The sequence below is a fragment of the Amblyraja radiata genome, chromosome 13, assembly GCF_010909765.2.
Source record: "Amblyraja radiata isolate CabotCenter1 chromosome 13, sAmbRad1.1.pri, whole genome shotgun sequence".
Taxonomy (NCBI): domain Eukaryota; kingdom Metazoa; phylum Chordata; class Chondrichthyes; order Rajiformes; family Rajidae; genus Amblyraja; species Amblyraja radiata.
Window position 1 is genome coordinate 48,991,313 of NC_045968.1, and position 14,959 is coordinate 49,006,271.

Genomic DNA, 14,959 nt, shown 5'->3' on the forward strand with positions numbered 1-14,959 from the left:
TAGTGAAGACAGCCAGTAGGATCATTGGTGCTCCACACCCTTTCCTGTTGGAGATCTTTCAGAAGCGCAGCATCCGCAGAGCCATCTCCATTATTAAGGACCCCTATCATCCATCACACCACATCTTCTCCATTCTGCCATCTGGGAAGAGGTACAGGAGCATCAGCTGCAAAACCAGCAGGATGCTCCACAGCTTCTTCCCACAGGCAATAAGACTGATTAACGGACTGTGTCCCCTCCTCATACATCATACACCAACACATCTAACCTCGCCCATACTTTGACAGCTAGGCACCTGTCAAAGCACAGCCACTGTTCTGTCTGAATGTCTGTTTTTATTTCAATTTTTAGGCCTATTTTAGATATGTTAATATTAATTTTAAAGCTATATGTATTTATTCTGTTTTTATTAACTGCACTGACGGGAACTGATTGAGAAACAATTTTTCGTTTCTTCTGTGTATGTAAGTAAGTTAAAATGACATTAAAGTAAATACTCAATACTGAAATAAAAAATCTGCAAATCAATGAATACCCTGTATATAAAGTGGCAGCATGCTGCACTCTGCTTTGGACATGAACTACAGTACATAGCATTCAACGTAAATAACAACAAATTAATTTCTACCACATAATTCTTCAAATAAAAAGTAATTGCATTGAAGTGCACATAAAACTTATAAAGTATGATATGATTAATTTTTATACAATTCCAGCAGGTAAACTTGAGTTAAGATAATAGTTAGTGGGCATTAAGTAATGGAGCTGGAAGATGAGGAAATTGGCACGATACGTTGGAAGCTGATCACTCTGATAACACACTGGAAGGTTGGTTAATTGTTGTACAACCAGTCAGCTATTGGAGTTGGTAAGTAGTTCAGCACATGCAATCTAATCCACCAGTAGGTATCCACTGGTTCATAACGACAGTATGGATATCTGGAAGTTAGTGCATCAGTGATGGCATTAATAACAGGAGCTATGTCTTTTGAACTGCTGCTACAGAAAGTTTTCATTGATATTGTCTGTCGATCGAAATATGCTTTTCCATAATCTTCTTGGACAATTTCATCAGTTTCATCCCACAGTCTACGAGCTATGCTTTCAATGTGATCACGAGTGAGGATGTCTGTGGCAGCTACAACGTTTCCTGGCTCAATGATGCTGACTTTAACACCCCAACGCCGTTGTTCATAACGCAGACAGTCTGAGAACGCCTCCATTCCATAATTTGAAATACAGTAGGCAGACTGGCCAGCAATGCCAATGCGTCCAAACATGCTGGCAATATTCACAACACGACCTGTGAAGCAAAAAATCAAATCAAATTCAAAGAAGGTATTAATTTAAGATAATGAACTTTTGATATTTTACTGCAGCTGAAAAACGATTAAAACCCTTTCAAACTTGGTCTCATGGATATATTTTGAATCTTATTACAGATTAGCAACAACATTATTACTGAGACACACCCATTTCATTGGCAGAATTCTGCATGATTACAAAATATTATGGTAAAATAAACACAATATTTATGAATTTCATATTTTCTCATATTCTTTCAAAACTTCCACTATCATTGTTCCAAACATTATTGCCCTTGCCTGTTTTAAATGGTTTCCAATCTGTGTATTATTCATTATTGAATGAGCATTGTTGGTATTTAATGCCCATCACCAAGTGAGGTAGCTACACACCATTATTGTGAATTGTTGAAGTATTTGTGGGGAAGGTACTTCCACTGTGCTGTTAGGTTGGAAAATCCAACAAAAGCTGGATTGCAGTTTGAAGAGGAACTAAGATGGTTGAATATCCATCCACATGATGCTTTAATCCTACTAGCTTTTGCATGTGTGGGAGATTCTGTCACTGAAGCCCTGTCATTTTGCGGCAGATGAATCAAAGTACAGCCGCACAATGAATGGCTGGTCAATAGTGCCAATCAAGAGGCTGGTTAGCACTGGGGAGCATTAGGTTTCTTGGCATCTGCTGGACTTGCTCTCATTCAGTGAGTTGGACCATATTTCATCACTCTGCTGACTTGTGCCTTGTAGATAGCTTAAAGGCTTTGGATAATCAGGAAGTGAGTCACTTGCGATAGATGATCCAGTTTCTGGCCTGTCGTTGTTGTCACAGTGGGTGTCTAGTTGGACCACTCAGTTTCTGGGGTAATAGCAATTCCCATCCCACCACAGCAGGGGAATTAAATGATAGTATGCATTTGAAAGTCAATAGTAGATACCGAGAAAATCACTTCTAGAGACCGTCATTGCTTAGTGCTTATATTGTGCAAATGCTACTTAATACCTGGAGCCATGCCTGAATATTGTCTAAGTCTAGAGTAAATGGAAGCAGCAACTGACAAGCTCCAAATGCAGCTGAACAATGATTCCTCTAGTACTTATCCAATGCCTCCTATAATTACTTACAACTTCCTTACTTACAGTTATCCCTCGTTATTACGGACTTCTTTATAACGGATTTCAGTTATATCGGATGGTCCTACTGACCTTCAGTTCCACTGCCAACTTTGTCCCTGACCTGCACCGCCTCCCTAGCCACTTTCAGGCCGAGCTGCCAACATCATCCCCGGTCCGCACCGCCTCCCCAGCAAGGGACTCCATCTGGAGTCAATACAATGACGGTGTGGAATAGTTCCTTTTTTACCTTCAAACTCTAAAACTCATTGACTTTAGATATAGTCCTTTCTCATGTCAATCCCTCTCGTGGGATGCAGTTCCCCATTCAGTAAACCGCCTCTCCATTTTTTGTCCTTATCCTTTCTATCCCTTCTTAATGTATATCACAATGTCTGCATTTTCCATTTATGTCCAGTCTGCGTCAAGCCTCAATTATTGACATGAACATATTACACTTTCAACAATAAATCCCTGCAGACATCAGCATGCATCTCGACAATAACTTTCCATACATCTGGTTGAAACAGAGGGGAGTACACAACAGCTTCTGCATTGTTAAAACTGGTCTAATAACTATATTCAGCAATTTTATTTAAAAATCATTAATGAACCCCTGCCAAAAGCACTGCAGTTGTTGCAAATGTGAAAATCCAGTTCAACCGTTACACAGTGTTTTGAACAAACCTTTCAAATGAATTAGAACAACATTATAGGTCTTCTTTTCTAATAGAGAAGAAAACATGTTTTTACAAAGTACAGTAGAAACAGATATCAACCAGTACTAACAGGAAACCAGTATCAGGAAAGTAAATCCACTAAAATCGGATTCAAATATCAAATTAGTTTAAAATTAATTTCTTCTTTAACCAATACCTAGTTATATTCATTAAACGTTGTGCTGGCTTTCATTTCAGGCATCTAGTATCTGTGATTTCAAAACACAATATTACTCACCCTTAGCTCGCCGGATAAGGGGAAGGAATGCCTTAGTAACTCGCATAGTTCCCCACAAGTTGACATCTGCAATTTCCTTGTAATGTGCCATACTTGTAAATTCCACCTCCCCAAACGTGGAGATGCCAGCATTGTTCACCACACCCCAGAGTCCTGAATAAAGGACACAGCATATTAACTCGGTGCCGTACATATTGTTCATGCATCACAAAATCCTCCATGTAACATGTAATGGAATATAACAAAAAGATTGACAGTTGCTATAGCTGACCTAGAGTTTGGAACTTTTCATGCTAAAGATTCCGAGAACAAGAATCGGATTTTCAACATTTCCTGACCAAATACAAAAATGTAATTAGGGATCTATAGGCACTACCTCAAAGAAACTGTCAATATCATCAAAGCCCCACACCATCCTGATCAGGCTTTCAATTTGCTACTACCATGGGGAAGGTACAGGAGCCTGAAAACTGTGACCACCAGGTTCCACAACAGTTTCTGCTGAGCAACCATCAAGCTCTTGAACACTACACAACACTAACCTCTAACTAACCTATCTCATGACGATCTTCTATGGACAGTGCTTTTAGTTGCACCACAAACTTTTGTATTTTACCCTATTATGATTACCTAGTATTACAGTTATTCATTTACTGTATTTTGATTATTATATATTTATCTATTTGTTGTTGTTTTTGCAGGCCTGTTAAACTGTTGCAATTAAGAATGTCATTGTTCTGTTGTTGGTACATATGATAGTGAAATACTCATAACTCTCTTCGGCTTGTTATTTGAATTCTTACAGCATTACTTACTGAACAAAGGGATGGATTCCACTCCTGTTCTTAGGGTTTTCAATTTACAGATTAAGAAAGACCAATTTAATTTAGAGAATGGCTGTGGCAAAAGAAAAGTGCTGAGTAGTAAGTGGAGCTGGTGCTAGTATCTTGAAAATGAAATGACAGTGGTTATGATGCTTCTTAGTAGTATTTAACTTCCCCCTCTTCCAATAAGATTGTCATTCTTGTGAAAATACAATATTACAGAGCTACGTAAAAATTATAAAGAATCATGTTCATCAGTCTATGAAAGTAAGCATGCAGGTACAGCAGGCAGTGAAGAAAGAGAATGGCATGTTGGCCTTCATAACAAGATGAGTTGAGTAGAGGAGCAAAGAGGTCCTTCTGCAGTTGTACAGGGCCCTAGTGAGACCACACATGGAGTATTGTGTGCAGTTTTGGTCTCCAAATTTGAGGAAGGACATACTTGCTATTGAGGGAGTGCAGCATAGGTTAATCCTCGGGATGGCGGAACTGTCATATGCTGAGAGAATGGAGCGGCTGGGCTTGTATACTCTGGAATTTAGAAGGATGAGAGGTACTCTTATTGAAACATATAGGATTATTAAGGGTTTGGACACGCTAGAGGCAGGAAGCATGTTCCCGATGTTGGGGGAATCCAGAACCAGGGGCCACAGTTTAAGAATAAGGGGTAAGCCATTTAGAACAGAGATGAAGAAAAACTTTTTCACACGGAGAGTTGTGAATCTGTGGAATTCTCTGCCTCAGAAAGCAGTGGAGGCCAATTCTCTGGAGGCTTTCAAGAGAGAGTCAGATAGGGCTCTTAAAGATAGCGGAGTCAGGGGATATGGGGAGAAGGCAGGAACGGGGTACTGATTGTAGATGATCAGCCATGATCACATTGAATGGCGGTGCTGCCTCAAAGGGGCGAATGGCCTACTCCTGCACCTATCGTCTATTGTTTAAATCTTTAAAATAATCTCCACTGTCTGTCTGTCTGTGTCTTCATTTCACATTAAAACAGAAATAAATTGAATAACTAATTCATAAGGTCCATCTAATTTCATGATACCATGATTGTGCCATGCTTCCAAAACAAGTACCCAGATGTATTCTTGAAGTAATGTAGCAAGGACAGAATGCATTAGCATCTGTACTCAAGATATCCAAACACCTTCTGCATGTCGAAGATAGACACAAATGCTTGAGCATCTCAGGGTAGAACGAATGGGCGACGTTTCGGGTCGAGACCCTTCTTCAGTCTGAAGAATCTTAAGAAGGGTCCCAACCCGAAACATCACCCGATCCTTCTATCCAGATGCTGCCTGTCCCGCTGAGTACTCAGGCATTTTGTGTCTATCTTCGGTGTAAACCTGCATCTGTAGTTCCTTCCTGCACCCTCTGCATGTCCATCACTGACTCCAAACTCCCAGTCAAAATGTCTGTCCATAGTATTTCAAAATGACCCGCAAGATGCTGCCTTCCTGTATATCAGTAAATCTTTGCTTCCACAGATCTGACATGTAACTAAACATGTAGCTCTGGAAGTGGATTTTTTTCTTCAACAGTAAATGAAAAAGGCAAACTTGCTTTTACTTAACACCTTCTGCCTTTCTATGCACAACAGCCAATTCATTACATTGAAGTACAATTACCATCAGAATGAGAAATTTGCTAACAATAAATTTCCATAAACAGCAACATAATAATGTCCCAATAATGTGATTTAGAATTATTGATTAAGAGACAAATATTGACTTTGAAACTTTTCACCTGAGAAAGAAAATGGTTTTAAATCTTATCCGAAAGACAACTTCAAGACATCAGCAACTCCTCGGTATTTAACCGGAATATCAGTCCAAGCTTTCATATTCAAGTTTCCGGAGATAAACTTGAGCTTATAATCTTCTTACTAAGAGGAGAAAGTACTTTCAATTGAAATACAGCTGGCACAATTATGTGGTGCATTTGTCTGCTAAAAAGGGGTAAGTGAAAACTATAGATGACTTAACTTTCCAGTTAGTTATAGAAAGTTGTGAAAAATCCAAAAACTACTGATTCTCAAAATCCAAAATATAAAAGAAAATGCTGGAAGGTGAACAAGCATCTTCAGAGTGAGAAATAGAATTAATTGGTCAGATAAAATATCATTGCCAGAAGTGGGGAAGAGAAAAAAAAGTTGGTGTTAAGTTGCAGAGACAAAAGGGGAGGGATGGAAAAAGAGTGAAGCCAGGGTTGCAGTGGGGATTAACTTAGTGGGGAGGAGGGGAGTGGTGGAAGGAGAGCAAGAGGAAACAAGAGGGAAAAAATGCCCATTAGATCAGGTTGCACGAACAGGAAGAGCTGATAAGAAATATGATATCAATTTCCAAGGCTGAAACATGCCCAGACAGAGGTAGACGTACTGTCTCTTGAGCTCATGTTCGGCCCTGTTATAACAGAGCTGGAGATCACAATCAGATAGAACAGAAGGAGAGGTAAGGACTAGCTACAAAGAACTGCAGATGCTGGTTAATAGCTAAAAAAACACAAAGTGCCGGAATAACTCAGTAGGTCTGGCAGTATCTCTGGAGAATATGGATTGGTGATGTTTCGAGTTGAGACCCTTCTTCAGATTACAAAGGACAAAGGACATTTATTTGTCACGTGAAATTTGTCTTGCCCTGTATGTGGGGTGAGAAGAAAGGTGGAAGAGGGCAGAGCAAAACAAAGCATGGCAGGTAATAAGTCGACACAGGCGAGGGGGATGGTTGACAGGCATACGGCTAGAACAAAGGCCAAAGATAAAAACAGAAGGTGTGTGACACACATTTGAAGAGTACCGGATTGTGAAGAGAGTGGAGCGCAGGGGGGGGGGGTAAATAAATGGGAGTCCAGGCGGGGGACAGGGGAGGGAAGATTAAGGAGTTCAGTTAGAGGTTACCTAAAAATTGGAGAATTCAACGTTCATATAGTTGGGTTGTAAGCCCACGTGGAATATGAGGTGCTGTCCCTCCAGTTTGCGCGTAGCCTCATTCTGGCAGTATATGAAGTCCAGAACAGCAAGGTCAGCCTGGGAATGGCAAGGGGAGCTAAAATAGTTAACAACCGGGAAATCCAGTAGATCTTGGCGGAGCGAGCGCAAGTGTTCAGCTAAATGGTCGCCAAGTCTACACTTGGAGAATGAAAGTGACAGGCAGCAGGAAGCTCAAGCTTGTCCCTGCAGACTGAATACACGTGCTCCACAAACCAGTCACCCAACTTGCACTTAGTTACACAAAAGTAATGGGGACCACACTGTAGAACCCTAAATGCAGTACACAAAAACTAAGTGAATTACTGCTTCACCTGGAGGGCTTTTGTAGGTCCCTGGATAATGGCAAGGAAAGCAATAAAAGGATAGGTGTTGAACTGCCTGTGGTTACACGAGAACGGGGAATGGTTATTGGGAATAGAAGAGCCAGGTAGGCAGTCACAGAGGGAAAGTCTGAAAAAGGGTCTCGACCCAAAACGTCACCGATTCATTCTATCCAGAGATGCTGCCTGTCCCGCTGAGTTACTCCAGCATTTTGTGTCAGGAGAAAGGCCTTATTAGAAAACTGAAAGAGGAGGGGAAGAGGTGTCTAGTGGTGAAATCTCAGACAGTTGAAAGGAAGTCCTACTGAAGGTGGTGGCTGGTGGGGTAGAAATCAAGTACTGAAGAACTCTATCCTTGCTGGGTACTGGCAGACACAGCGTAGAGGTTGAGTTGGGGAATCAGATGAGATGCAGTCAAGTGCTCTGCTAATTATGGGAAAGCAAAAATCATGGTTCAGAAGGAAGGAACATATATCTGAGGCCCCTATGTGGAAGGTCTTGTCAGTGGAGCATATATGAGGAGCTGGGTATGAAATTAAGTCCTTGCAGGAAGCAAGGTAGGTGAGGTATAGTCAAGAATATGGGCTTGTAATGGATATTTGTGACTAACCCTATCCTCCAAGATGGACATGGACATCCAGAAAGGGAAGAGAGTAGTCAGAGATGAACCACATAAAAGTGAAAATAGAGTTGAAATTAGCAGCAAAATATTAAACGTTTTTGAGTACTGTAGAAGTGCAGGAAGCAGCACCATTAAAATGTAACCCCTGATGTACCAGCAAAAGAACTGTGGAAGAGGACCAGAGCAGGTTTGAAACAAAGTCTATTCCACAAATCCCACAGAAAGATAAGCATTGCTTGGGCATATGAGTTCCTCACAAAAAGTAATTGTTAGGTATGTGATAATTAGCATATGTAATTAGCATATGTAATGAGTGTCTTGTCATATGTTGTGCAAGTACGCATGTGCGGGAGATTCAAGGTGGCGTCCTGTAGTAAAGAAGCTTGTAAGATTACTCCCGTGTCCGAGCCTTTTTTCAAGTGTGCTAAGCATCCCGAATACATAACAATTGGCGACGAGGATAAAAGAACGAAGATAAGAACAAGGCCAGCAAGAAGAATCAAAAACAAAGTTAAAAAAAAGAAAGAAGTGTATTTGGAAACAAAGTGGAACAGCACGAAGCCTAAAGATGTGGCGCCAAATGGTTTTGAATTGGCGTGAAAAGGAAAAAAAAAAAGAAACGAAAAAAGGTAGGAACGGGAAGCAATAGCTCAGGGAAGAGCGAAGGAAAACAAACAGGGCAGTTAAACGTCCGTCGTTTGAACCTCAAACGTCGCGTGAGGGCTCGTGCCGTGAAGCCAATGGCCAGCCCCAGGAGCAGTCACAGACGTCGGGTGGGGGCCTAGTACCGTGAAGGCCACGGACAGGTCCAGAGAGCCACCGACGAAAGAGGACCGTGTAGCCCACGGCCAGCCCCAGATGTCAGGTGAGGGCCTAGTACCGTGAAGGCCACAGACAGGTCCAGAGAAGCACCGACAGAAGAGGACCGTGTAGCCCACGGCCAGCCCCAGTAGCAGCCACAGACGTCGGGTGAGGGCCTTGTACCGTGTTGGCCACGGACAGGTCCAGAGAAGCACCGACAGAGGCTGAGTCTTCAGCCCAACCGGGAACAGTCAACCCGGTGGGGGAAGAAAGTAAAGAAGGTCCGGTCGGGATTAGAGTCAGCCCGACCGTGAGCAGAAAAGAGGGTCCGGCCGCGTAAGAAAAGCGGACCGGCCGAGGGGGAAAGCCCGGTCGCAGGGGACGGCCGAGAGCGGGGAAAGCCCGGACGTGAGAGGAAGTCCGGCCCCGAGCAAAGAGTGGGTCCGCACGAGAGAAGCAGGACAGCACTCAAGCACTTCAGCCCGATCGGGAGCAGAGTCAGCCCGGTCGCGAGAGAAAGCCGACCGAGGGAGAAGCGGGTCCGCGCAAGAGATGCGGGACACAGCGCTTAGCCAGCCCCCGACGGCGGGGCACAGTCCTGACGCTTGGAACAGCGGGGACTAGCAGCGGTAACTAGCAGCGACTCGCCTTCGGTAGGGTGTCCACGGAGCCAGCGACAAGCTGAGCAGCAGGTCCAGTAGCAGCCGGGAGGGCTGTGGAGCCAGCGGGCAGGCAAGTCAGCAGAGCAGCGGGAGTCGACTTGGCAGCGAGCCAGCGGCAGCAAAAGTAACGGTGAAGCCCGGGGGAGCCAGCAAAAGCAGCAAAAGTGGAGGTCTGGTGAGGCCAGCAGCAAAAGTACCGGTGGGGACAGCTCGAGAGGTCGAGAAGGCACCGGAGTCCATAGGCCAACAAGCTGGACCAGTGAAATCTTTCAAAGTAAAAGCGGGACTGTTGAATGTAATACATTGTTCACTATTCCTTAACAGTAAAAGCGGGACTGTTTGGATTTAATGTATGGGTCACTGTTATCAATAATTGAAGTAAATCTGTGTGCATAGAAGGAATAGGAATAGAAAAGGGCCTCACCAAAGGAAATATAAGATTATACTATATTTTATATGAGATTTTATGTGAGATTTATACTATTATTATAAGGTTTAGTAATAGTCAGTGAGCTGGATAATCTCTTAGAATGTAAAAGAAATAAGTCCAGTGCAGAGAACACTGTGTGAGAGAACAGAACGTAGTGTACCTGAATAGCAACAGTGTAACATGGCTACTTCAATTGTAGGAAAGTGGCCCCAGTTAGATTCTGGGTGCAATTTTGAGAAATGGACTGAAGTCTTGGAGGCTTCGTTCATTTCTAATGATATCGCTGCAGAGGAGAAGAAGAGAGCATGGTTCATATTAGCCTTAGGAAGAGAGGGTTATCATACCTTACGTACGTTACTGCTGCCAGCAAAGCCCAAAGAGAAAACGTACGAGGAGTGTAAGGAGGTATTAATGGCTCATTTCTCGCCAAAACCTCCAAGGGCATCCAGAGGCAAGGAGCCTGAACTAAAGAGGGCAGGGAGTCCCTCAGTGGACAAAGGTCAAGTGCAAAAGGACAAAGGTCAAGTGCAAAAGGACAAAGGTCAAGTGCAAAAGGACACAAGTCGAGTGCAAAGGGACCAAAGTCAAGTGCAAAGGGACCAAAGTCAAGTGCAAAATGACCAAAGTCAAGTGCAGAGGGAAAAGGCCAAAGGTAAAAGGCAAAGGAAAAGGAGTCAAAGGCAAAGGAAAATTGCCATTCAAAGGGCAACTCTAGTTATTCATGCTGCATTTAGGGTTATGAAGGTATGGAGAGAGATCCGGAACAAACAGAAGGCAGCAACGGTAATACAAGCAGCATTTAGAATGCATAGAATATACCGTCAATACAAGGCAATGAGATTAGCAGCTGTAATAGTGCAAACCCATTATAGGACACACCTTCAAATGGTAAGTAATCGCAAAACTTACATGAAGGTACGCAGCAGTGTTGTACTGCTTCGGGCAGCCTACCGAGGAATGCTTGTTCGAAAGCAACTGTGGTGCATGCATAAATCTGCCAAGGTCATACAGACTTATTAACAGGTGCATAAACAGCGTCAGTATTTTAAGAAGCTACGCTGGTCTGCCATTGCGGTACAGCAACGATACCGAGCATGCCAGATAAGAGATGTCCAAGTGATACAGTATGATAGTTGGAGAAAAGCAGTGATTGGTATTCAGGCCTTATACCGCGGGTTCAAAGCCAGAGTATTGGTAGAGAAAATCAAGGCAGCACGCCGTATTAAGTCATTCATAAGAATGTGCATTACAAGAAAGCATTTCTAAATGCAAAAGGCGGCTGTAGTCACTCTGCAAGCAGCATACCGTGGTTACCGATTAAGGGCACGCTACCAAGCTGTCATTTCGATCCAGAGATGGTACAAAGCATGCAAAATAGGGCATTCCCAGTTTGTGCAGTATCAGTCAATGAGGGATGCAACTATTACCATTCAGACTGCCTACAAGAGTATGATGGTTAGGCAGGGGGTTAAGCAAAAGAGAGCTACTGTAAAAGTGCAGTCAGTACTCCATATGAGTTGGTATCGGAGAGTTAAGTGGACAAATAGATAAACAACAGAAAAGGCTTAAACGATACACTGGCTTAAACAATATAGGAAAGCCAGTGTTGTATTGCAAAGACAATATAGATCCTACTTCTTGATAAAGAACCAGAAAGGTGACTTAAGAAGACGAGTAGATGAACAACAGAAAAGGCTTGAACGATGCAAGGAAAGGTTGAATAAATGTGTGACAATGAGTAGAAGCTGCTAATAGAAAAGTCTAAAGAAGGGAGGCTGATCGGTCAAGACAAAAGTAGGCAGGACCGATTGCAATTAGGACACTTCAGTATAATCCAGCATGGAGCCTCCTTCACTGAGCATGGAGCCTCCTTCACTGAGCAATGGACAAAGGGTTAGGCATTGCAGAATCTCATGAAACACCAAGAGCAGATAAATAATCAGAGAAGGGAAACTGAACAGCAGAGGAAGCTGCTAGAAAATGGAAACTTGCAGCCATGGGTCAGATCCCACCTACAAAGAGGAAAACAAAACAAATACATGAACCAGAAAATGAGAACTCATAAAGCAAGGGGTAATGTATTTGGTTTACGTATAATACCATTGTGTAACAGTGTATTATTCAATGATGGGTAGGAAAAGAGCATATACCGTACAGGTGAAATGGACTTAAAAGGGGAGGAGTGCGGTGTATGTAATAGAAAAGGTATTACCTGCCTCCAAGTTAAAGGGGGAGGAGTATTATGTATGTAATATAAATGGTGTTACCGGCCTCCAAGTTAAAGGGGGAGGAGTGTTATGTAGGTAATAGAAATTGTGTTACCTGCCTCCAAGTTAAAGGGGGTGGAGTGTTGAGTATGTAATAGAAGTGGTGTTATCTGCCTCCAAGTTAAAGAGGGAGGAGTGTTAGGTATGTAATAGAAATGGTATTACCTGCCTCCAAGTTAAAGGGGGAGGAGTGTTAGGTATGTGATAATTAGCATATGTAATTAGCATATGTAATGAATGTCTTGTCATATGTTGTGCAAGTACGCATGTGCGGGAGACTCAAGGTGGCGTCCTGTAGTAAAGAAGCTTGTAAGATTACTCCCGTGTCCGAGCCTTTATTCAAGTGTGCTAAGCATCCCGAATACATAACAGTAATGTCTTTAGAATTCCCTCCTTGTTTTAAGATCTGTTGATAAAGTGTATATCTACACAATACTTTGTGTGCTGTCATTTGTGATAGATGGCAGATTCAGCTTGCAGGGTTTTGACTTTCCGTCACCACATTTCACTTGGGCAGCTTACAATCCAGGGGTATGAATATGGGTTTTTTCCAACTTCCATTAACCCCTGCATTCCCTCTCTCTCCATCCCACCCCCACCCAAGTCACACCAGCTTTTTGTTCTGTCCCAGCAGTCAGCTAACAATGGCGCGTTTCCTTTATCATTGTTACTTTTTTGCATATCTTTCATTCATTTGTTCTATATCTCTCTATATTATCGTCTACATCTGTCATTTCCCTTTCCCTTGAATTTCAGTCTGTAGAAGGGTCTCAGCCCAAAACGTCACCCATTCCTTCTCTCCAGATATGCTGCCTGGCCCGCTGAGTTACTCCAGCATTTTGTGTCTACCAAGGATTAGTTATCTGTACTACACGTTCTATAGAAAGGTCAGCTAACAAAGCAGTAAGAAATATGAGAAAATACTGAATGAGCCAAGTGGCGCAGTGGTAGTTGCTGCCATACAGCGACTGAGACATGGGTTTGATCCTGACTACGGGTGCTGTCTATGCAGTTTGTATGTTCTTCCAGTGACCACGTGGGTTTTCTCTGAGTGTTCCGGTTTCTTCCCACATTACAAAGACACGCAGATTTAATTGGCTTCAGTAAATGGTCCCGAGTGTGTAGGATAGAACCAGTGCGATTGGTGACCGTTGGTTGGCGCGGATGCGGTAGACGGGCTTGCTTCCATGCTCTATCTTTAAATTAAACAGTTTCTTAAAATATTCTTATCATCCAGTGTTCTCAAGCATTTCTTGATGTCAAATAATGTGAATCAAGTAGGCTGGAGACTGGCTTCCATCTGGAATAACCATAAACGTAACTGTTTGTAGTTAACAAAAGCATGTCTCAGTGGACATTAGTGCAAAAGTTTGACACGTGCTTACAAATGAAATAGAAAAAATTGGATCAATGGTGTCTTTTTACATCATTTTTAGTTTCAAAACTGAATTCTAACCTACTGTACCTAAATGTACAAATCAGATCACTTTGTTACATGCCTATTGCATTTAGAACTTGGATCAAATTTTAGTGAAGAAATCATATACAGGCAACCGCTGTGTAACAACTATTTGGGTTATGGAAATCCGCCTTTAAAGAATTCACAAATTATCACCCAAAAATTTGAGATATCGATTAAATTTTGCTCTGAATGAATGTGGGGATGGAAGTCAATAATTCAACACAGTTTTTATCAACACCCGTTTCTTAACATATACACAGATATGCATTACGGAAAGTCACGATACAGCCAGTTTTCTGGGAACGTAGCCTCCCCGTAATTATTTTTTAATGTATTTGTCACTATATAAACTATAACTATATAATCTCTGGAAGTGGCGGCGCTGTTGAACGGCTGCGGCTCGCCTGCAGTCCGTTTGTTTTTGCTTTTTTGTGTTGTTTTTTTCGTTTTGTGTAGCTAGGTTTTTGGTTTTTGGGTTGTGTTTATGTGTGGGGGGGTGGGGGGGGGGGGGTTGAAACAGGGCTTGCTGTCTCTTCCTTCGGGGGAATGCGACTTTTTTGTCGTATCCCCCTTCTCTGCCTCCGTCTGCGCTGAGGCCTAATGGCTGAGCTGGCAACCTCGAGGCTCCGGAGGCAGAGCCTGTCAGGACTCGCCCTGGGCTCGCTCCCGTGAGGGCGGTCCGGCTCGGGGCTGGAACGGCGCTCCCGTGAGGGGCTGTGAGGGGCTGTGACGCTCCCGTGAGGGCGGCCTGGCGAGGTGCTGAGACGCTCCCGTGAGGGCGGCCCAGCCCGAGGGAAACGGCGCTCCCGCCGGGGCAGCCCAGCTCGAGGGTAACGGCGCTCCCGTCGGGGCGGCCCAGCTCGAGGGTAACGGCGCTCCCGTGGGGGCGGCCCAGCTCGAGGGTAACGGCGCTCCCGTCGGGGCGGCCCAGCTCGAGGGTAACGGCGCTCCCGTCGGGACGGCCCAGCTCAAGGGTAACGGCGCTCCCGTCGGGGCGGCCCAGCTCGAGGGTATCGGCCCTCCCGTCGGGGCGGCCCAGCTCGAGGGCAACGGCGCTCCCGTGGGGGCGGCCTGGCGCGGGGCTGAGACGCTCACGTGAGGGTGACCCGGCTCGGGGCTGGAACGGTGCTCCGGTGGCTGAGACGGCGTTCTGGCGGCGGCGGCCTGAGTCCGGGGTTCGGCCGCTGGCCAGTGGACGACGTCGT

The 14,959-nt window shown here is 43.9% G+C and overlaps 1 protein-coding gene across 1 annotated transcript in view; it reads right to left on the bottom strand.

The window, feature by feature from the left end:
• Positions 1 to 524: 524 nt before the first annotated feature.
• LOC116979993 (D-beta-hydroxybutyrate dehydrogenase, mitochondrial-like) overlaps positions 525 to 14,959 on the bottom strand; it is a 52,071-nt gene continuing 37,636 nt past the window's right edge. Inside the window, exons 4-5 of the mRNA XM_033032025.1 lie at positions 3,375 to 3,527; positions 525 to 1,303 (exon numbers count right to left, since the gene is read on the bottom strand). Coding sequence (XP_032887916.1) covers positions 834 to 1,303; positions 3,375 to 3,527 — 623 coding nt within the window. The 3' untranslated portion in view covers positions 525 to 833. The remainder of the gene's footprint in view (positions 1,304 to 3,374; positions 3,528 to 14,959) is intronic.